The following is a 19081-nucleotide window of genomic DNA, read 5'->3' as shown; positions in this document are numbered from 1 at the left end:
AGACACTCTTCTGTCCCTAAAGGTAAAACAGACTGGGAAAATACACAGATTACTATTGCTAAATTGCCCAGAGTAGGTTGAGAACCAGTGGTGAAGTGGTTTAATATGCTGTGGTAATTGAAGAGTCACCACTGGAGGCCACAAGGAAGCTTTTTAGGGCTTGATTAGCAAAAACTTGATCACATGGTATCCTTTCTTAATAAAGATGCTGATTAAAAAAAAAAAGTCTCTGGATTATTGTGGACTGTTTATATGTGGGTTTCGGGAGTTGAGGGGATTTAAAAAAATACTTTTAGTTGTAGATGACACAATATATTTTATTTATTTTTATATGGTGCTGAGGATTGAACCCAGCGCCTCACACGTGCTAGGCAAGTGCTGTGCCACTGAGCTACAACCTCAGCCCGAGGGGATTTTTTTTTTTTGGACTGCTTTATCTCCAATCTCCCAGACTTGGCCTCTTTTTTGCCTCAGTTTCCCTACAGTCTACAATCCTGAGGACTCAAATTTGAGAGATTTGAATGATTAAACGGTACCCATTAGAACAGCATCAGCACCTGTGGAAATGAACGACCACCCAAATGAGAACCAAGGATGTTTATTCCCAAATTGCAGGCATTCCACAGAGACCCAGGCCAGGCAGAATGGGAAAGCTTTGCAGCGAACCCGACAAATGGGGAAGGCTTCAGGCACGGCACGATCAAGCTTGTCGGTGTGGATAAGCTGTAGGTGCCAATTGGAAGCAGGGTTACCTTTGTGATTGGTTCGGGGAGCTCATTTGGTTTTCTCTGGTTGGTCCTAAATTGGAAGTGGGTTCTGGGTGGGGTGGGAAATTAGAGAAACTGGTAGCGATTGACTTACGTCTTGACTTGGGTTCTGGGTTGGTTGCTGTGGAGGCTGTGGGTCAGAATTCTATTGTCACATGGGATCTGGCCATTGTCCATGTGTATATTTAGTCTCTCGCCCCCCTCCCCTTCCCCTAGTGAGCGGTTCACAGAGTTGGTGAAGATGTGGGACCTCCCGGAAGGAATGGTGGGTAGACCGACGTCAGGATTCGATGACAGAAATGCAGAAAAGCTTCCCAGAGTGAAGTTAGCAGGGCGGAAACAGGGGCTCCCCTGCCCTCTTCTCGGACAGAACGAGGGTGTCGCTGTCTTGGATGCCGTAGTACCCCAGATCAAACCAGTCCTGCAGGACGTGGCCCCGGAACTCCAGCCGCTGCTGCTCTCGGTGCAGCCCCTGCCGGTCCTCGATCTGCTCCTTCAGGCTGCGGACGAAGTGGGAGGGGTGGGCGGCGTAGGCGTGGCTCCCGCCATCCGGGTTCTTCACGAAGACCTGGATCTCGGGGGAGACGGTGTCCAGCAGGCAGACGCGCGTGTCGGAGAAGATGCCGTAATACGCCCAGGAGCAGTGACTGCGCAGGAGCTGCCGCTCGCCGCCGGGCTCCTGGAAGGACAGGCGCTGGAGGCCCGAGGAGCCCCGGCTCTGCCGGATCTTCTCTTTAACCTTCTTTATGGGCTCATAAGGGTTCACCCAGAGCATCAGGTCCGAGCGACCCCACTGCTCCACCGTCAGCTGGATATCCCTTGCGCTCTGCAAGGAGAGGGAGAGGAAGAGGGGTTACATTCACACTTCCCCACATGCAAAAAAAAAAAAAAAAAAAAAAAAAAAACCCTTCCCTTTCTCTTTGCAAAAGCAACGAAACCAGCAGTAGCAGTCGTCAGCGTTTAGAGTTCCGGCCACTTCCCAGGCTCGGTGCGGGTCGCCTCCCCTAGTCAGAAGGCGTTTTCTTCTGATAGCAGCCCTATGAGGTCGGTTCTCCCCGTTTCACAGATGAAACAATTGTGGCTGAGCAGAGCTAAGGATTCACTGGGTATCAGTCCCAGAGGGCGAGAGGAGCCCGGCAGTTCTGTGAAGGAATCTTGGTCCAGCACTACAAAGTCTTCTCATTTTTTCCGGATAAAAATCTGTGCACCATGTCTTCTATATTCAGGCATATGATTTTCAGCCTGTCTGTACGCCTCGTGTGGTTGGTGAACCCCTGGTTTACTCTCTGTACCTTATTATACAGCCTCTGATTCTGCTTCTGCCTTCTGCTCTCCCGGGTCAATCTCTTGTTCCTGCACATAACCTTGCTCATTCCAACATCCCATCCTTCATCCTTCATCCCCATCTCAGCCCTCCTCGTGGAGTGTCCTCTGTTCTGAGCATCTAAGGACACAAGGTGAGGTCTTTTGGGTTCACCTTAAGCCCTAGCTCCTTCAAGGAATCTTTTCTGGTGACCTTAAATAATTTATTTTCTGTTTCCAGAGCTCCACAAAGTCCTGGCTGTGAATCCTGACTTGGCTACCTCTTAGCAGTGTGGCCCTGATTAATTGACTTAACCTCTCTCAGCCTCGGTTTCCTTATCTGTTAAGTGGCAATAATATTAATACTAATAATGATGATAATGATAACATTTGGTCTTCCTATTTTTTAAAATTGCCCACGAGGATCGTCTGAGACAATCCCTGGATAAGCACTTTGCAAATTATAAAATATAATGTGTGAATTAAATAGATTATGATGATCTCTGCCTGTACCGCAGGTTTGATATTGCAGTATTACTTAGTATTTTCTTTTTTCTGAGTATCTGGTTTCCTGTGGTAAATGTTCTAGCAGTTTTGTGCTATTTGTTAAATGGACTTGCTTCCTAACAGCATAGGGTGAGTTCTTTGAGGGTAGGGACCATGTCTTAATCTGTATCCCTCCCATGCTGCTCCTCCCCCACATTCCCAACTCCAGTGCTGGAGCTGATTGAGTTGACTTGGCAAGCTCAACTCATGTAAAGAATGATCAGGAACATGGAACTGATTTTTTCAGTAGGTTGTGGGGGAAAGAAAGAAAAGGAGGAGAATTTAAAGACAGGAAATCCAACATTCAAAGAATTTTCCTAGGTTTACAGAATCAGTGGGCTTCACACCCTCTTCCTCAAAAGTGCTGTTTTTCATTTGCACAAAAGTGGATGGATCAACATCCCCTTCTGGGCTTCCGGCCTGTGGTGGTCTCAAGGGGAACCATTACCTTCACGGTCCAGCTGGAGACTGGGGTCTCCCTGTTGTCATAGCAACAGTCCTGTTTCAGGCACTGACTGGCCTTCTGAGCGACTATGTCCCATCTGTACCCTTCTGCCACATTGTGGGTGGGGTCTGCCGGATCCAGGATGATAGGCCTGCAACACAGGGACAGGGTGCCCAGGCTCCTTCTGGCCTGGAGACTGCAAGTCAGAAAGTAGCCTCCTAGCTACCGTCTATTCAAAGCACCGAGCTTCTGTAGGCACAGAACCCAGGGCTGTCAGCACAGGAGGGCCTAGAAAAATCACTGCAGAGCAAGAGAATAGAGACCATCAGATTTCCAAAAATTCATATCAGGATAGTTCTCTGGGTAATTGCAAGAAATTTTGGGGATGGAGAGGGTGAGGCCTTACTGTCATACTGGAGCAATGACAGATGCCCACTCAGGCAGGTGGGCCTTTCAAGGGCAGAGCAGGCTGCAGCAATTTGAGGCTAGCACCCACTACTGAATAACTTTGGGTAATAGTAACAGTGCCACCTCCCACAATTAACTTTTATTGAAGCACAGGGCCAAACGCTCTGTATTTGGACCTATTTCAATCCGTACAACAATTCTACAAGTAGGGACTATTATTACTCTGTTATTACGCCCATTTTACAGGCAAGAAAACTGAGGCACGCACCTCCCTGTTCTCCCGATTAGTAGTTAGGGTTCTTCCTCATTCTAATTCTACTGCCTTGACAGAGAGGCTGAGCTGCTGCCAGGCTTCTCCTTTATATAAATGTTGAATGAATATTTCAACTACTGTCGGCTCGGATGGAGTCTGACGGCCTGAGTGGGCTGTTTGGGGTGATGGTGAGCGGTGGATGCCAAGCCCACGAGTCAGACCCAGCCTCACTCCAGCTTTTGTCCTGGAAGTCCTGACTTTGTGTGAGAGAACGTGAGAGCAGGCCGCTGGGTGAACGGGACACTCTGGGCTTCCTGCTTGCTGTGCCCAACACCCACCTCTGCTGCCCTGCTCCCTGGAGTGGTCCTGTCTCAACGCCCAGGGGAGCAGTGCAGGCCGTCCCATGGGGTTGGGACACCCAGTGTAGGGTGGCAGGTGATCACAGGGCTTGCATCCAGGGATTGGACTGGTTTCCTCTTGGGTTTGGACCAGGGATGATAAAGGCCCTCCATGAACTGGGAGGAAGAGCAGAGCAGGATAGGGAGAGGAACAGAGAGGTGACTCGGTGGTAGAGAGCTTGCCTAGCATGCAGGAAGCCCTGGGGTGGATCCCCAGCACCGCCAAAAAGAGCAGTGGCCAGCAGGGGAGAAGGGAAGCTAGACAGGGAGGGAGGGAGGGAGGGAGAGAGAGAGAGAGAGAGAGAGAGAGAGGGAGAGGTGACAGGGGAGAAGGAGGAAAGAAAGAGAGATAGTCTCTAGTCTCCCTAAGGTCCTGAAGTTATTTTCCAATGGCAATTTTCTAGATAATCCTCTCTCCATAAGGAGACCCCCTTTTTTATTCTTGCATAAACCCCCTGATCCCCTGATCCCCCAGAAGCAGATCTCTGGATAAGGATTTGCTTTATTTGGAAGGAGATCTGGGGAAGCATTAATGAAGGAGCAAGCAAGGGAGTGAGACAAGAAAAGGAAGGCAGTCCAGGAGGGGGGAGGGTGATATCAAGGTCATTATCACTGTAGCAGCTAGAGGCTTGTCCTACGAGGGAGCCCTGTGGAGGACGGGACCCAGAATTCCCAGCGACTCCCAACAGTCATTAATTGAGGGCGGCTTCCAGAGTGGGTTTGGGGGGAGGGACCCCCTCCCCCTCCCCCCTTCCCCAGGCAGAGGGATGCAGGTGCTGGTAGTTGGAAGCTGAGCCAGCTTTTAGGGGAGCGGTCAAGGCCACGAGTGTTTTTGCAGCATCTCCCATACCCTGTATGCCGTGGACCCTTTACACTGATCTTCTGTGGCCCCCGTGGGAGTCCTGCATGGGAACTTAAGATGCGTAGCAATGAGAAAAGGATACAGCTGAGATTTAAACGCGAGGCGCCACGAGTCTTCTCGTTTTCTAATGCATCTCTAAAAAGCACTGAAATGGTCTTCTGAGGACCAGAGGACTAAGGGGAACAAGGAAAAAGTTCATGATCCCTAACGGTGATCCCGATTGTCTGCAGACGTGAGACACTCACTGTACCATTTAGAATCTCAGGGTCAATTTCTGTGGCAGTTTTGCTACGTATGTAATCAAGTCAGTGCCTATACTTCTATACCACGTTTCCCTCAATTCTCTCTCTTTCTCTCTTTCTTTCTTCCTCCCTCCCTTCCTCCCCCACCTCCGCCTGTGAGACTTAGTGGGCAAGCAGGGCCCCTACCTCTCTTTTTTGAACTGTTTTCTGACAAAGTCCTGGATGGTTGGGTTCTGGAGTGTGTAGTACTTGGTCCAGTAGATACAGAGGAACTCATATCCCCGGAGCAGCTCCATCACAGTGGTGAGACCCTCATCCAGTCGGAAATTGTCATTCTCCTGAGTACCCATTTCCCAGGCGTAGATGGCCAGTAGTTCAAGGGCATAGAGAGGGGGCAGATTGGCTCTGGGGCTCTTGGCTTTCACATACTGTTTAAAGAGATGGGAGGAGAGAGAGAGGAGAGAGAGAGAAACACACACACACACCCCGGGATTATGTGTGACCATGGCATTGGACCAGAAGCTGGAAAATCCCAAATTCTAGGTCTTGTTCTTCTGCTTATTGACTGTGTGACTGTCGCCAAGTCACTTTCTCTCCCTGGGCCTTGGTTTTCTCATTTTAGAATCAGGGGACTGGGTTAGTCCAGTGGGCTTCAGTTGTTCTTAACAAACGTCAACTCCTGGCATGGAGTCATGAAGGGGTGGCCTAAGGAGTGAGCTGGCTGGGACCTGATATCATCATCCCAGACTCAGGAGCGACATTTGAATCCGTTTCAATGTGCTAAGCTTTTGGGAAGGGTTCCTTTAAAGAAAGGGCTTCTTAGCTAACTGCAGGCGTTGGGAGAGGTAATGTCCTGTAGTGAACCTTGGGATAGACTCTTTAGGAGACGCTATTTCCTATACCATTGTATAGTAGCCATACTGTTTGGATGGGGTTGATGCCATTCTTAATTCCCAAGTTGGCACAAACCCATCAACATCAACTTTTCCTTCTTGCCAAGTGATTGGTTCAAGAGAAAGGTATGTAATCTAGGATGATACAATTAGAGCATTGTTCTTTTATTAAGTAATTGAAACAAAAGAAGTCCTTTCTTGGGTGTGGATATGAAGGCAGGAGCAATGGTGGCCATTTTGCCACCACAAGGAAGACCAAGGCCCAGGGAGGGAAGGTGACTTGGTCAGTCATACAACCAGTAGGTGGCAGAAATTAGAATTTCGGTTTTGTATTTTTCTGTAACTCGACAAAAACAAAAATAAAAACAAAAACGAAAACCTGCAAAACATTTTAACTGACACTGACCACTTCTGAGAAACCTCTCTAATATTCAGTCGTGCTAATCTTAGTTCCCCGGGAGGCTGAAGTGGGAGAAGCATGGGTTTGAGGTCAACCTGGGTAACATAGTGAGATCCCATCTTAAAAAAAAGGCTTTCAAACTCTCATCTAGAAAGTGAAAATTTTTGTCAACTATTCAGCTGTTGATTTGTGGAAACAAAATCGACATCTTTCTTGTGACCGTTATAAATGAATAGCATATCCTGTCCCACAAACGGCTGTGGCAGCAACAACAACAACGTAAACAAACACAAGACTTTGACCTCAAAACAAACAAACAAACATACAAAAGCCACAGGGTCATTTTGTCTCATTCTGGTTTCCTAAATAAGTGGAACCTTGAACCTTCCTATAAGTCATTGACTCCTTAACAAAAAACAACTTTATCCCTGACCTAAAATTGTTTTTAATAAAATTCAAAATTATTTGTAAGTTAGTGAACTTGTTATAACTTTTCATGAATTCACACTTAATGCTCGATGTTGTAAATCCTGATCAATCAATTATAATTTTTTTTTTGGAATTTAAGCTCATGGCAATACAATTAATTTTCTTCTAAAAGATTTGTTTTCTCCAATAGCAGTAAAATTTTATGTTCTTAAAACCTAGATGATTCACGAAATACAGAAAGCGTGTAATCACTCAGATGTAAGCTTTAGGAAAAATGAACCTCATTCATCAGGTATGGTAGCGCAAACCTTATAATTTACAGCTACTGTGGAGGTTGAGGCAGAAGCATCACTTGAACGCATAGTTCAAGACCAGTCTGGGCAACATGGAACACCCTGTCTCACAAAAAACAAAACAAATGAAACAACAACAACAACAACAATAAAAAACTCCTTCATTGTCTTTTAGAGTTTTTGGAAGACTATCAAAGGGGGAAAATTACCCAAAAGAAAAGACCTATGTTCTCTAGGGCTGATGTGCAGGTATGCTGGGTTAGTCCATCTTCTGTCTCGTAACAACTTTCTAATCAACTTGTAAAGAGAGAAAGTTGAGATAGCTAATTTATAAAGAGGAAAGTTCACTTTGGTTCACTGTCTTGGAGGTTCCAGTCCATGGCTGATGGGCCCCATTGACTTGGAGCCTGTTGTAAGGTGGCACATTTTGGTGGAAGCAAATCTACTCACCTCATGAGAGGAAGAGGAAGGGGATGGGGTCCTTCCTGCCTTCAAGGTCACACCCCCAATGACCTGAGGACCTCCCACCAGGCCCCACCTCTTAAAGGTTCCTCCTCCTATTCGCACTAAACTGGGGACCAAGCCTATAACACACCCTGGGGACACTTAAGGTCCAACTGTTGCAGATGTGCTAACTTCTTCATGTTTTGGGTATCTCTAACTTTTATAGCCTTTCTAGACAATGACAAGCATGTGAGAAAATGATTTTTCCATTGCGAATAGTGACTGACTGGAGACCTAGTAAGCTTGGTAATCTCGTCATATATTTCATTGGGTTAAGCCTTTCTTTCTGTAATCTGGTTCCCTTGTAAGTTCGCTGCAAGCTTTTACTTAATAAATGATTTTTGTCTGAGTTTTTTTTTTTTTTTTTCTTTTCTTTTGAAAATTTCTTTGGGACAGGGTCTTGCTATGTTGCCCAGGCTGGTCTCAGATTAATGGGCTCGAGCAATCCTCCTGCCTCAGTCTCCCCAACAGCTGGAACTGCAGGTGCATGCCGCCACTCTGGCCGTGTTGTTATTTCTGATTCTTGTTTCTATTTGGTTAGGGCCACTCTACCCCTGATGGTGACAATAATCTGTGAATCTGATATTAGTTTTTGACCACTTGGTGGTCTCTATTTGGAGGTAAATGAAAGGAATTTATTCCCTAGGGTATAGTAGTCAATGGGAATTTGATTGTATTTTATGCTTTTCTTTCTTTCTCTTTCGTCTGTCTTGAGAATTCGGATATCTCCTTGGAACCTCACACCTGTTGTCTTGCATACTATTATGAATTTGAACCATTCAAAAAGTGTGTGTGTGTGTGTGTGTATGTAAATACAACTCCTGGAAAACAGTCCTATAAGATTAGGAGCTGGCCAATGGGTGTATTCTCTGCTGTTTTTACTTTTGACTCATAATTTAAGTTGTGAAACCAAAGTTGCTGGTTCATTTGGTCTTTATAAGTGAAAAAAGCATTTACACCACTTTTCAATGAGAGTAGACTCATTTACAGTATAATGTATCTTTGGGCACTGTCTTTCTCCCCACTCCACTCTGGGAAGCTTATGGGGTATAATTGGAAATAAATTCATGGGTAAAGATGGATATTGACACCCAAAGGGACTGAGTCAGAATTTTACCAGACTTATTCCAAAAGCAGATGACTTCCTAAAAACAGACTGCTTAATGAAAGATGAATAAAGCAAGAACTAATAATGACAAGGCTAATGTTCTCTTTTCAAGAATATAATGCACGGCTGTACTTGTGCACAGTGAGATTCAACTCAGTAATGACCATGACACTCAGGAACTGGATCATTGGAGGGGGATGGATCTGGGTGGAATTAAAGGAGTATTTCCTCTTGTTAGTCCTTACCTTGCTGTGATTAATGTCCAAAGGACACAATGAAGTTGACATTAGCCAATACCAGACAGTAAGTGGAGCATTACCAGCACTTCATTACTGAAATGCTACATGCTACCCATTTTTCTCTTTCTGTCTCTTCCTCCTCCTGGCCTCCTTTTCCATCTTCTCAAGTTATGCTCCATTTTACAGTTCAAAAGACCAGCATTTGCTCCCCTTTCCCCCTTGATGCATTTTCGGGGTGGTATCTAGCCTGGATCTTCCCTTCCCTCCCTTCTCTGTCTTTCCCTCCTGACCCCATCCCGGCAGCCCCCTTACCTGCTGGTACCAGTGTTTGAGCAGCCGCAGGAGACTCTTCACTTTAGTTGGCCGATGTTTCACGAAGTATCTCTGCAGCTCACTGAAGGATGGGGAGAAACTTCCAGGGTACCCACAGGCCTTGATCAGACTCACGTAGACCTCAGGGGGTGGCTGAGAGTTGAGAACAGAAGGTCCTGAGTGGAGAGAAAGCTAGGTTCACTTAAGAAGCCCCTGAGGGATAAATAGTCACTGGAGGAGAGCCTGCTCATTCATTTGGGTCACCTCTCCAGGGAGACTTGAGACCTCATGTCCTTAGACACCAGCAAAAGGTTTAGGGTTTGATTATCCTTCTTGTGAGATTCCTGCTCTGGAGAGCCAATGTCAGGCTATCTGTGCCTCAGCCCACTCCAGGACTGTTGTCCTCCTTGGAAGTCCCCAATGCTCCCAGTTTTCCTGAACGCCTGTTTTAGATCTCTTTCTGGTGATTCATTGGAATCTCTCAATAGTCAAAGAGGAGAACCAGAGCCCTGGCACCTCCTTTCTTGATAAGGTCAGATCCGTGTCTCTGACATCTTCAAAGAACATCTCCAGGCAACAAATGTCCTAACAAATGACAATTCATAGGAGCCAGCACATGATATGAAACCTGCTATGGTTTGGATCTTGAATGTCTCTCAGAGGCCCATGGGCTCAAAGGTTTGGGTGCCAGCCTGAGGCTGTTGGGAGGTGTGAGCCCTTTAAGAGGTGGGGCCTCATGGGAGGGAGTTAGGTCGTTGGGGGCGTGCCCTTGGAGGGCTATAGAGATGCTGGCTAGGTTTCCTTGCCACCACCTGTGGAAAGGCCTCCCCCACCTCATGCTGCCACCATGCTGTACTGTGCCTCCCAGGTTCAAAGCAATAGGGCCAAGTGACCACAAACTGGAACCTCTGAAACCATGAGCCAAAATAAACCTTTTCTTCTTTTGGGTTGCTTATCTCAGGTATTTTGTCACTGAGTGACAGAGAACTTGCATCAGCTGGGCTCACAGCTGGCATATTTAACTCCAAGCACCTAGGACTCTCGCTGCCTGAGGACGAACAGCAAATGACATCGACCTAATGCTCCAGGAAGCAACCTTCAGCTAATACCTTCTAAGAAGTTTGCAGATCAACACCCTGGCAGCCCAGTTGGGATAATGTCGAGATGTGCTTTATATTATTAATTGGAGTCCTGCAGAGGCACAAAACCCAATAGCTCAGAGTGATGACTTACTCAGTAACGTACCTCGGGTTGATTTCTCCCCTTCCCTGTCTTTTTTGTTTTGTTTTGTTTTGTTTTGTACTGGGCTTGAACTCAAGGGTGCTTAACCACTGAGCCACATCCCCAGCCTTTTAAAAATTTTTTATTTTGAGATAGGGTCTTGCTAAGTTGCTTAGGGCCTTGCTAAATGACTGAGGCTGGCCTTGAACCTGTGATCCTCCTGCCTCAGCTTCCGGAGCCACTGGAATTACAGGCATGTACCACTGTGCCCGGTTCCCTTCCCTGACACAATCCCCTGCTTCCTTCCCTGTGTTGGATCATCTTCCTTAGGCCCTTGCTGCTGGATCTGCTGCTGGGACAATCCTAACAAATGACACACCTCTGTACCCATAGTAAGTGCTACTTACTAAAAGTTATTATTTTAGATCCTTTACCTAATTGGGTCTCTGATCTTCCAGAATATCCTTTCTACAGAAAGACCCTTGCTGGGCATCCTTTCTCTGGTTACCCAGGGCACCCCATTCTTCTCCTCTGGGCACTGACCACCATTTATCATCTGTTTATCTGTGTGATTCTTTGTTAAGCTTCTGTTTCCCAAGTTGAGCATCTTGACAGCCAGAGTATTAATGTAGGACTCAGGGCAGCAGCTCAGTCCCCAGCACAGGGCTGGGCTAATGAATGAAGGATTGCAGGGGTCTTCACGGGATCAGGAGTGACAGGTGAGGAAGTTGGGAGGCCCCGGGAGAGGACCACTGTGGGAGACACAGGCTTCTGCTCGCCTTACCCAGGGCTCTGTAGGCCGGCACGATGGTGACATTGATGGGTACTGCAGTCCCCCTGGTCTGGATGGTGAAGGTGAGAGCATTGGGGGATCCTTGGGTCATACACAGGTCACTGAGCCCAAGGTCCAGCAGGTCCTGGCATTGCCACACTTTTTCCCAGATCAGTCTCAGGACAGCCTGGTGGTACTTGGCCTCTTCCCGGAAGCTGCGGAAACAGCTCAGGAACACCACCAGCTCCACGTCTGCCTCGCTCCTGAGCACCGTGCCGTTCCCAAAGGAGCCCACCTGCGGAAGACAGAGCCCTGTCACCCAGAGGTCCTCTGCTCCCTGCCGCGTGCCAGGCGGCGCATTATCCCAGTTAGTGCATGACCACCCTGACGGATGAGTGGGTAGCCCAGACATCCCACTTCATAGGCGGGAAAGCTGAGATGTCCAGAGGAGGGGTCACTCACCCGGGGTCACTCAGTTTGCAGCCTGACTTCAGAGCCGAGGCTGTTTATCTACTCTGCACTGTACTACTTCTGAGACTCAGTCTTGTCCCCTGCAGAGGAATGCCTCCTCCAAAGGAATACAGGGTGAACATGGCAAGTCCCCAAGTCAGAAATCCACAATGCTCCAAAACCTGAGACGTTCTGAGAGCTGACATAACATCACAAGTGGACATTCCACACCTGGCCTCATGTGACAGGTCACAATCAAAACATTTGTGCACTAAAAATATGGTATAAAATTATGCTGGGCACAGTGGTGCATGCCTGTAATCCCAGTAGCTTGGGAGGCTGAGACAGGAGGATCATTAGTTCCAAGCCAGCCTCAGCAAAGGTGAGGCGCTAAGCAACTCAGTGAGACCTTGTCTTTACATAAAAATACAAAACAGGGCTGGGGATGTGACTCAGTGGTTGAGTGTCCCCGAGTCAATTCACGGTACCCCCCCAAAAATTATATTTGGGCTATGTAAGTAAGGTATTTATGAAATAGAAGTGAATTTCATGTATAGACATGGCCCCACTTGCAAGATATCTCATGTTGTACATATAAATATCCCAGAATCAGAATACTCAGGACTCTGGAACACTTCTGGTCCCAAGTATTTTTAGTAAGGGATTCTCAACCTGAACTATGTCTATTCTGTAGCATTTGAGGACTGAGAATGTGTATCTGAATAGACTCATGGCATTTAAAAGCAGGGAGTAGTTTTGACTATTGAATTAGAGCCATTGGCTGTGGAATGGAGTAACTTTGACCTTGACTCTTGCCCCTGCCTCAGCTGTGTGATCATTCAGGACTCTCAGCAATTATGGACTGTGAGTCAGTGGATAACTGGGGGGCTTAGATAAAATACTGTGTGCCAAGGGCTTGGTGCACTGCAGGAAGTCAGCAATGTATCTCTCTTCCTGTTTGTGTAGTTGAGTTAGCTAATTCCTTCTGTTCTCTGGACATTGGTTTCCTGTCTGTAATGGAAGGAGACTGGATGATTTTTTAAAAAAATATTTTTTGGTACAGGGGATTGAACCAGGGGCACTTAAATCACTGAGCCACATCCCCTATTCCCCCTCCTTTTTTTTTTTTTTTTTTTTTTTTTACATTTTGTTTAGAGACAGGGTCTTGCCGAGTTATTTAGGCCCTCGCTAAGTTGCCAGGGCTGGCTTCGAACTCACAATCCTCCTGCCTCAGTCTCCCGGGATTACAAGCGTGTGTCACTGCACCCAGTCTCTGACGGGATGATTCCGAAGGGGCCTTTTGGATGTTCTGAGTTTCTAGACTTGCTCTCCAGGCCCTGCTGGATGATAGACTAAGCCCCATTCCCCTCTGGCTCCTCTCTTTCTCACTTCATGAGGAAGAATGGGTGGTGAAGGCCCAGACCCCAGGGGGGCTACCTTTCCCTTTGGATGGAGTCACTGCATGTGGATTATAATCCAGCAGTTATGAGTTGAACAGGCCTTGTGTCTGCGAGCAATTTATGTATAGTATTCTTTTTAATTCTCATACTCACAGATGAAGCTGGGTACTAAGATAATTCCCCAATGTACAGATGAGAATACTGAGGTAGTGGGGGGTGTTAATCAACTTGCTAGGTCTCTCCCAGTCAGCCAGGAAATCTGATGAGTCAGAACACAAGTAGCCAGTGGCTCTTGTGTGACCCAAGTCTGTGAGCCACACCCTCCTCCTGTGAGGAGGAGACACCTGCCATCTTTCCCCCACTTTACTGGATTTCAGACTCGGCATTTCTACTCCACGTGAGAGGGATGAAGTGGATCCTGTGTGTGGTGAAGGGCAGTGCCCCTGAAGACCATGGCTAGGTGCCCTTTCTGTCTGTCCCAGTGGTAAGATCCAGGCAGAGAGGGAAGAACAATCCAGAACAGGCTTCATGACCTGCTTCCTTTGGAGTCATTTAAGCCCAATTCATTCAAAGACAAACACTGACTCATGCCGAAGGCTCAGATCACCAGATTTTCCAAAAGTGAGAGGGACGAAGGGAACGTTTGGAGTCTAAATAAATTCTATTCTTTCTCATTAGTCATTGCTCTTTGGGTATCTCTACCTTCTCGTGGTTTCAAGGGGAGGAGTGTGGTCTATAAGAAAAATCTGATGGTCTGTAAGAAAAAAATCAAGGCATGTGTAAATACCATTTCCTGCCATCAAAACTCATTCTGCGGGCTGGGGTTGTGGCTCAGTGGTACAGCGCTTGCCTGGCATGTGTGAGGCATCTGGGTTCAATTCTCAGCACCACGTGTAAATAAAGGTTCATTGACAACTAAAAAAAAATATTAAAAAAAGAACCCTCATTCTGCTTGTAGTACCCTCCTCACCCCAGACCTCCCTCAACCCGTCCCTTCTTTCTCAGGGTTGTCAGGGACGGAGCATTTGGAGGGGGTGGGGTCTGCCTGAGCTCCCTGGGCCGGGCCGGAAGGCCTGGGCCAGAGTTACAAAGACGCTTCTGTGTTTTAGCAGCCTGCCTGCTCTGATCATCTAGCCTGGCTTGTCCCGTGAGCTTGGTGAAGGAGAGGCAATGATAATAATGTGCTCCAAACAGACATGAGAAAGACGAGGGTCTGAGAGCAGAAGGGAGAGTCAAGTTCATGCAGCTGTCAGGAAAGAGAGCCAAAGGTCAAACCCAAGACAATGCGATGTCAGAATTCGTGGTTTTGCACTTCTAAATCCCTGTAAACTGGGGATGGGCCGGCAAAGGCTGGGCTGCCTCCAGGGGGAGGCTGGGCTGCCTCCAGAGGGAGAACCGCAGTCCTGGACTAGGAGTCAGTGGGCCTAATTCTAGTCTTGCTTTTGCCACAGACTTGCTGTGTGACCTCGGGACATCTTTTAACCTCTCTGGGTTTTAAGGAAAGCTTGGCTGGGACTGATTCTTCAGAGCATTTACAGCTCTGGCCCTTTTAGGTTTTGATTCCAGCTGGTATTGGAGGTGGCATGAGTGAGCTGGAAGATGGACTTGGAGACCGAATCCCTGGCTGTGGAGTCAAAATTCATATCCCAGCTCCAACACTAGCTGTGTGACTTTGGGCAAGTTACCTCACTTCTCTGAATCTCCATTGTAAAATCTTTTTATTATCAAAAATTAAAACTTGGACTGGGGTTATGGCTCAGTGGCAGAGCCTGGCATGTGAGGGGCACTGGGTTCAATTCTCAGCACCACATATAAATAAATAAATTAAAGGTCCATTGACAACTAAAAAAATTTTTTTTAAAAAATTAAAACTTGTAGGAAAATAGAAAGAAAACAAAAAGATCTATCCAACCAGTGGCTGGGGTTGTGGCTCAGTGGTAGAGTGCTTGCCTAGCATGTGTGAGGCGCTGGGTTCATTCCTCAGCACCACACAAAAATAAATAAAGGTATTATGTCCAAATACAACTAAAAAAGTAAATAAATAATTAAACAAGTTCTATCCAACCAGGTCAATTCCACACACCCAAACTCCTTTGCCACATCTGCTTCACCTAAACCATCTTAAAGTAAATCACGGACAGCAAGAAACTTGGTCCCTAAATACTTTAGCATTGTGTCCGAAAAAAAAAAAAAAAAAAAAAAAAAAAACACTCTCCCCCATAACCCAAAACTACTATTACACCTAACAAGATCAACACAACACGGATTCCTCATGTTATCTAAAATCCAGGCCATGTTAAAATTTCCCCCATGGTCCCCAAACTGTATTTTACAGATTGTTCACAGCAGGATCCAAAGACCTTGCATCTGGTTGTTATGCATCTTAAGACTCTGAGGCTTCATTGTGCTCATCTGTAAAATGGGAAAAGAATCATCTCTACTTCACAGGATGCAAGAATTAGAGATGACACAATATTAAGGGATTGGGCCATCGTAACTCCAAATATATATATATATATATATATATATTTTTTTTTTTTTTTTTTTTTTTTTGGTACTAGGGATTGAACCTGGGGGCTCTTAACCACCGAGACACAGCCCCAGCCCCTTTTAAAATATTTTTTAAATTTAGAGACAGGGTCTCGCTAAGTTGCTGAGGCTGGCTTTGAACTTGTGATCCTCCTGTGTTCGCTCATTCTTTGTTTGTTCTCACAGTACCTTTATTTAGTTTATTTATTTCTATGTAGTGCTGAGGATGGAACCCAGGGCCTCACCTGCGCTGGGCAAGCGCTCCACCCCTGAGCCATAACCCCAGCCCCGTGCACTGGCTCATTCCTCAGGCAGCGGTGCAGGGGGGGTACAGGCAGCTAGCTGGGGTGTCCTGCCATGTCAGCAGTGTGGGCCAGGAATAAGGAGGCTGGGCGTCCCCGGTATCCTCAGGAATGTGGGCTCTCATGCTGGGCTTTCCTGGCCTTGGCCAGAGGACGGAGGGGCCCAGCTCACCTTGACCACCTTCAGCACCCGCACCTCCTGGTCCAGGCCTCGCTGCCCCTGCAGGTTCTCCCGCCTCAGGAACTGCTCCACAGTGCGCACGGCCTCCAGCACCTCTTCCTTCCATCCCCGGTTGGGCTGCAGCCACTGGGCCACGAAGGAGTCCAGCCTGGAGGCTGGGACACCGTACAGCTCCTGGGCCAGAGCCATCTCTGCCCAGAGTACCACCGCTGGACAGATATATAGCCACAAGTCCACCCAGCTCCAGAACACACACCCCTTTTTTAAGGGGGTTCCTTCTCAGCTGACTCTGACACCTGAAGGATAAAGGACCAGAGCAGAGAGGAATCCAGGGGCGAATGGGCTGACGGGGGCTCCTCTTATTGGAAGCCCCCTTGCTGCAGAAGGTGCAGTGTGCTGAGGGACACCGGACTGGGGCTGGCAGGTCTGGGGCCACCTTAACGAGGCTGGCATCCTGCCAACTTTCCTGCTGTTGGTTTCGATTCTCAGTTTCTAGAGTTTCCCTTTTATGACGTTGAGAAACTGAAATTGGCTTGAGTTTGACCTTCCTGGTAGGTTAGGGTTGGATGGGATCATCAGTCCAACTGCCCCAACTTGTTAAAAGGAAACTGAAACTTGGAAGGAGAAGGGTCTTGCTCGTGGTTGGGTAAGAATCGAGACCTCAGGAATCAAAGTGAAGACTTTGAATTCCAGTGTGCCCTTTTCCAGACTCTTAACCTCTCTGATCCTCACTTAAGGTAGGTTTAATAATAATACCTACCTTGCTGGTTGCAGTGGGGCATGCCTATCATCCCAGCAACTCGGGAGGTTGAGGCAGGAGGATCACAAGTTGGAGGCCAGCCTCAACAACTTAGTGAGGCCCTAAGCAACTCAGTGAGATCCTGTCTCAAAATAAAAAATAAAAAGGGTTGGGCATGTGGCTCAGTGGTTGAGGACCCCTGGGTTCAATCCCCAGTAGCAAAACCAAACCAAACCAAACCAAAACAACAATAATACCTACTTCATAAGGTTGTGCTAACGAAGCATGAGAACACTGAGCAAGGAAACACTTGATTCTCAACTGATGCAACAATTTTAATTAATTCACCAAACATTTATGGAGTGACTGTTGGATACCAGATGTTATGCTAAGAAGACTCTGAAGTTCCTGCCCCAAAGGGCTCCCATAGCAGTTGGGGGGGACTTCCAGAGTCCAGTGGGATGTATGCTCAGTCACAAAAGGGGCATGAAAACCTGGCAGGGACCCAGGCAGGCAGAATTTCTTTTTGGGTCACAGGTGGTATTGGCGGACACCTGTTTGACATGATTCCTGGAGACTAAGAATCTGGTCCAGAGACCACGGTGTGGGGAAAGGTTGAGCAGCGTGAAGAAGCTGGATGTGTTGGGGGCTTAGGTACTAAATGTGCCTTGACGTGGGATTGAGGCCGGGAGAGAGGCCTCCGTGTGGAGGTCAGAACTGTCCTGGAGCGCCGCTCGCTCAGTTGCTCATTCAACAGGTAATTTTCCAACACCTGCTATGTGCCAGGCAGGTGCTGGGGATGCAGTAGTGAAGGAACAGAAGTCCCTGCCCGCAGGGGGCTTGTGCTCTGGTGGTGGAGACAGAGGATGAGTGGGTAAAATGACAGTAACTAAAAAGGGTCGGATGGTGAGCAGGAAAAGAAAGCAGGGAAAGGGGTCCATGGGCCCTCCACCTCTTTCTGTGTCTCTGTCAGCTTTTTCACTGCTGTGACTTAAAAGGCTCCACAAGAACAATTTTAAGGCAAGTTTTATTTGGGGGCTCACGGTTTCAGAGGTCTCAGTCCATAGACAGCCAGCTCTGTTCCTCAGGGCTCCAGGTGAGGCAGGACATCATGGCGGAAGAGTGTGGTGGAGGGAAGCAGCTCACATGGTGATCAGGAAGCAGAGAGACTCCACTCTCCAGATACAAATATACACCCTCAAACGCACATCCCCAGTGACCCCTGCTCCTCCAGCCACGCCCCACATGCCTCCAGTTACCACTCAGTTATTCCAGCAGGGAGTGATTCACTGATTGGGTGAAGGCTCTCAAAACCCAGTCGTTTCTCCTCCGAACCTTTTTGCATTGTCTCACTTGAGCTTTTGGGGGACCCCTCACATCTGAACCATAACAGGTGTTCCATCCTACATAAAGTGGTCAGGGAAGGCTTATTGGAAAGGAAACGTTGAACAAAGACATGGAGAAGGTGAAGAGTAAATCATGTACATAAAGGAGGGAAGAGGATCCTCCATGGCAGAATGAATAGCAAGTGCAAAGATCCTGTGGTGGTAATGTGCTTGGTGGGTTTGAAGAACATCATTGTGTGTGAAATGGATCGGCCAAGGCAGGAGATGAAAGAGGATTAGGGTTAAGTAGTAAAGGGCAGGGAGGCAAATGGTTTTGGATTTTTTTTTTTTTTTGGTACCGGGATTGAAACCAGGTGTGCTTAACCACTGAGCCACATCCCTGGCCTTTTTTATTTTTAATTTTGAGACAGGGTCTTGCTAAGTTACTGAGGACCTTGCTCAGTTGCTGAGACTGGCCTCAAACTTGTGATCCTCCTGCCTCAGTCTCCAGAGTCACTGGAGATTACAGGTAGGTGCCACCACGCCCGGTATGGTATTGGATCTTGAAGTTATTATTAAGACTTCCGTTTTCTTCTGAATGAAATGGGGAGCCATTGGAGAGTTTTAAACAGAGGGAAGACATGGTCTGATTTTCATTTCAACAGGAGTCATCACACTAGCTGAAAAGGGAAAATTTTAGATTAAAAGCAGGGGTGAGAGAGGAATCAGGGGTTTAGTCAAAAAGCTACTGTGCCAGTCCA

The 19081-nt window shown here is 47.3% G+C and overlaps 1 protein-coding gene across 1 annotated transcript; it reads right to left on the bottom strand.

Moving 5' to 3' along the window:
• Positions 1 to 581: 581 nt before the first annotated feature.
• OASL (2'-5'-oligoadenylate synthetase like) lies at positions 582 to 16554 on the bottom strand. The gene is made up of 6 exons (XM_079151372.1): positions 16248 to 16554; positions 11407 to 11689; positions 9402 to 9577; positions 5410 to 5651; positions 3064 to 3211; positions 582 to 1593 (listed from the first exon to the last, which is right to left on the bottom strand). Exons 1-6 carry the CDS (start codon positions 16443 to 16445, stop codon positions 1093 to 1095), a joined length of 1548 nt encoding a protein of 515 aa, XP_079007498.1. The 5' UTR covers positions 16446 to 16554; the 3' UTR covers positions 582 to 1092.
• Positions 16555 to 19081: the final 2527 nt, after the last annotated feature.

Source organism: Sciurus vulgaris, assembly GCF_902686455.1.
Source record: "Sciurus vulgaris genome assembly, chromosome: 8".
Taxonomy (NCBI): Eukaryota; Metazoa; Chordata; class Mammalia; order Rodentia; family Sciuridae; genus Sciurus; species Sciurus vulgaris.
The sequence above is the reverse complement of the archived record's forward strand: the minus strand, read 5'-3'. Positions and strand labels throughout refer to the sequence as shown.

Bases quoted from the DNA above. Each gene is read 5' to 3' on its own strand.
- OASL (XM_079151372.1), bottom strand. From the start codon at position 16,445: ATGGCTCTGGCCCAGGAGCTGTACGGTGTCCCAGCCTCCAGGCTGGAC. The intron at 11,690-16,247 runs GTGAGCTGGGCC...TGTCTTCCGCAG, and splicing joins GGGTGCTGAAGGTGGTCAAG to GTGGGCTCCTTTGGGAACGG. The intron at 1,594-3,063 runs GTAATGGTTCCC...CTCTCCTTGCAG, and splicing joins TCTCCAGCTGGACCGTGAAG to AGCGCAAGGGATATCCAGCT.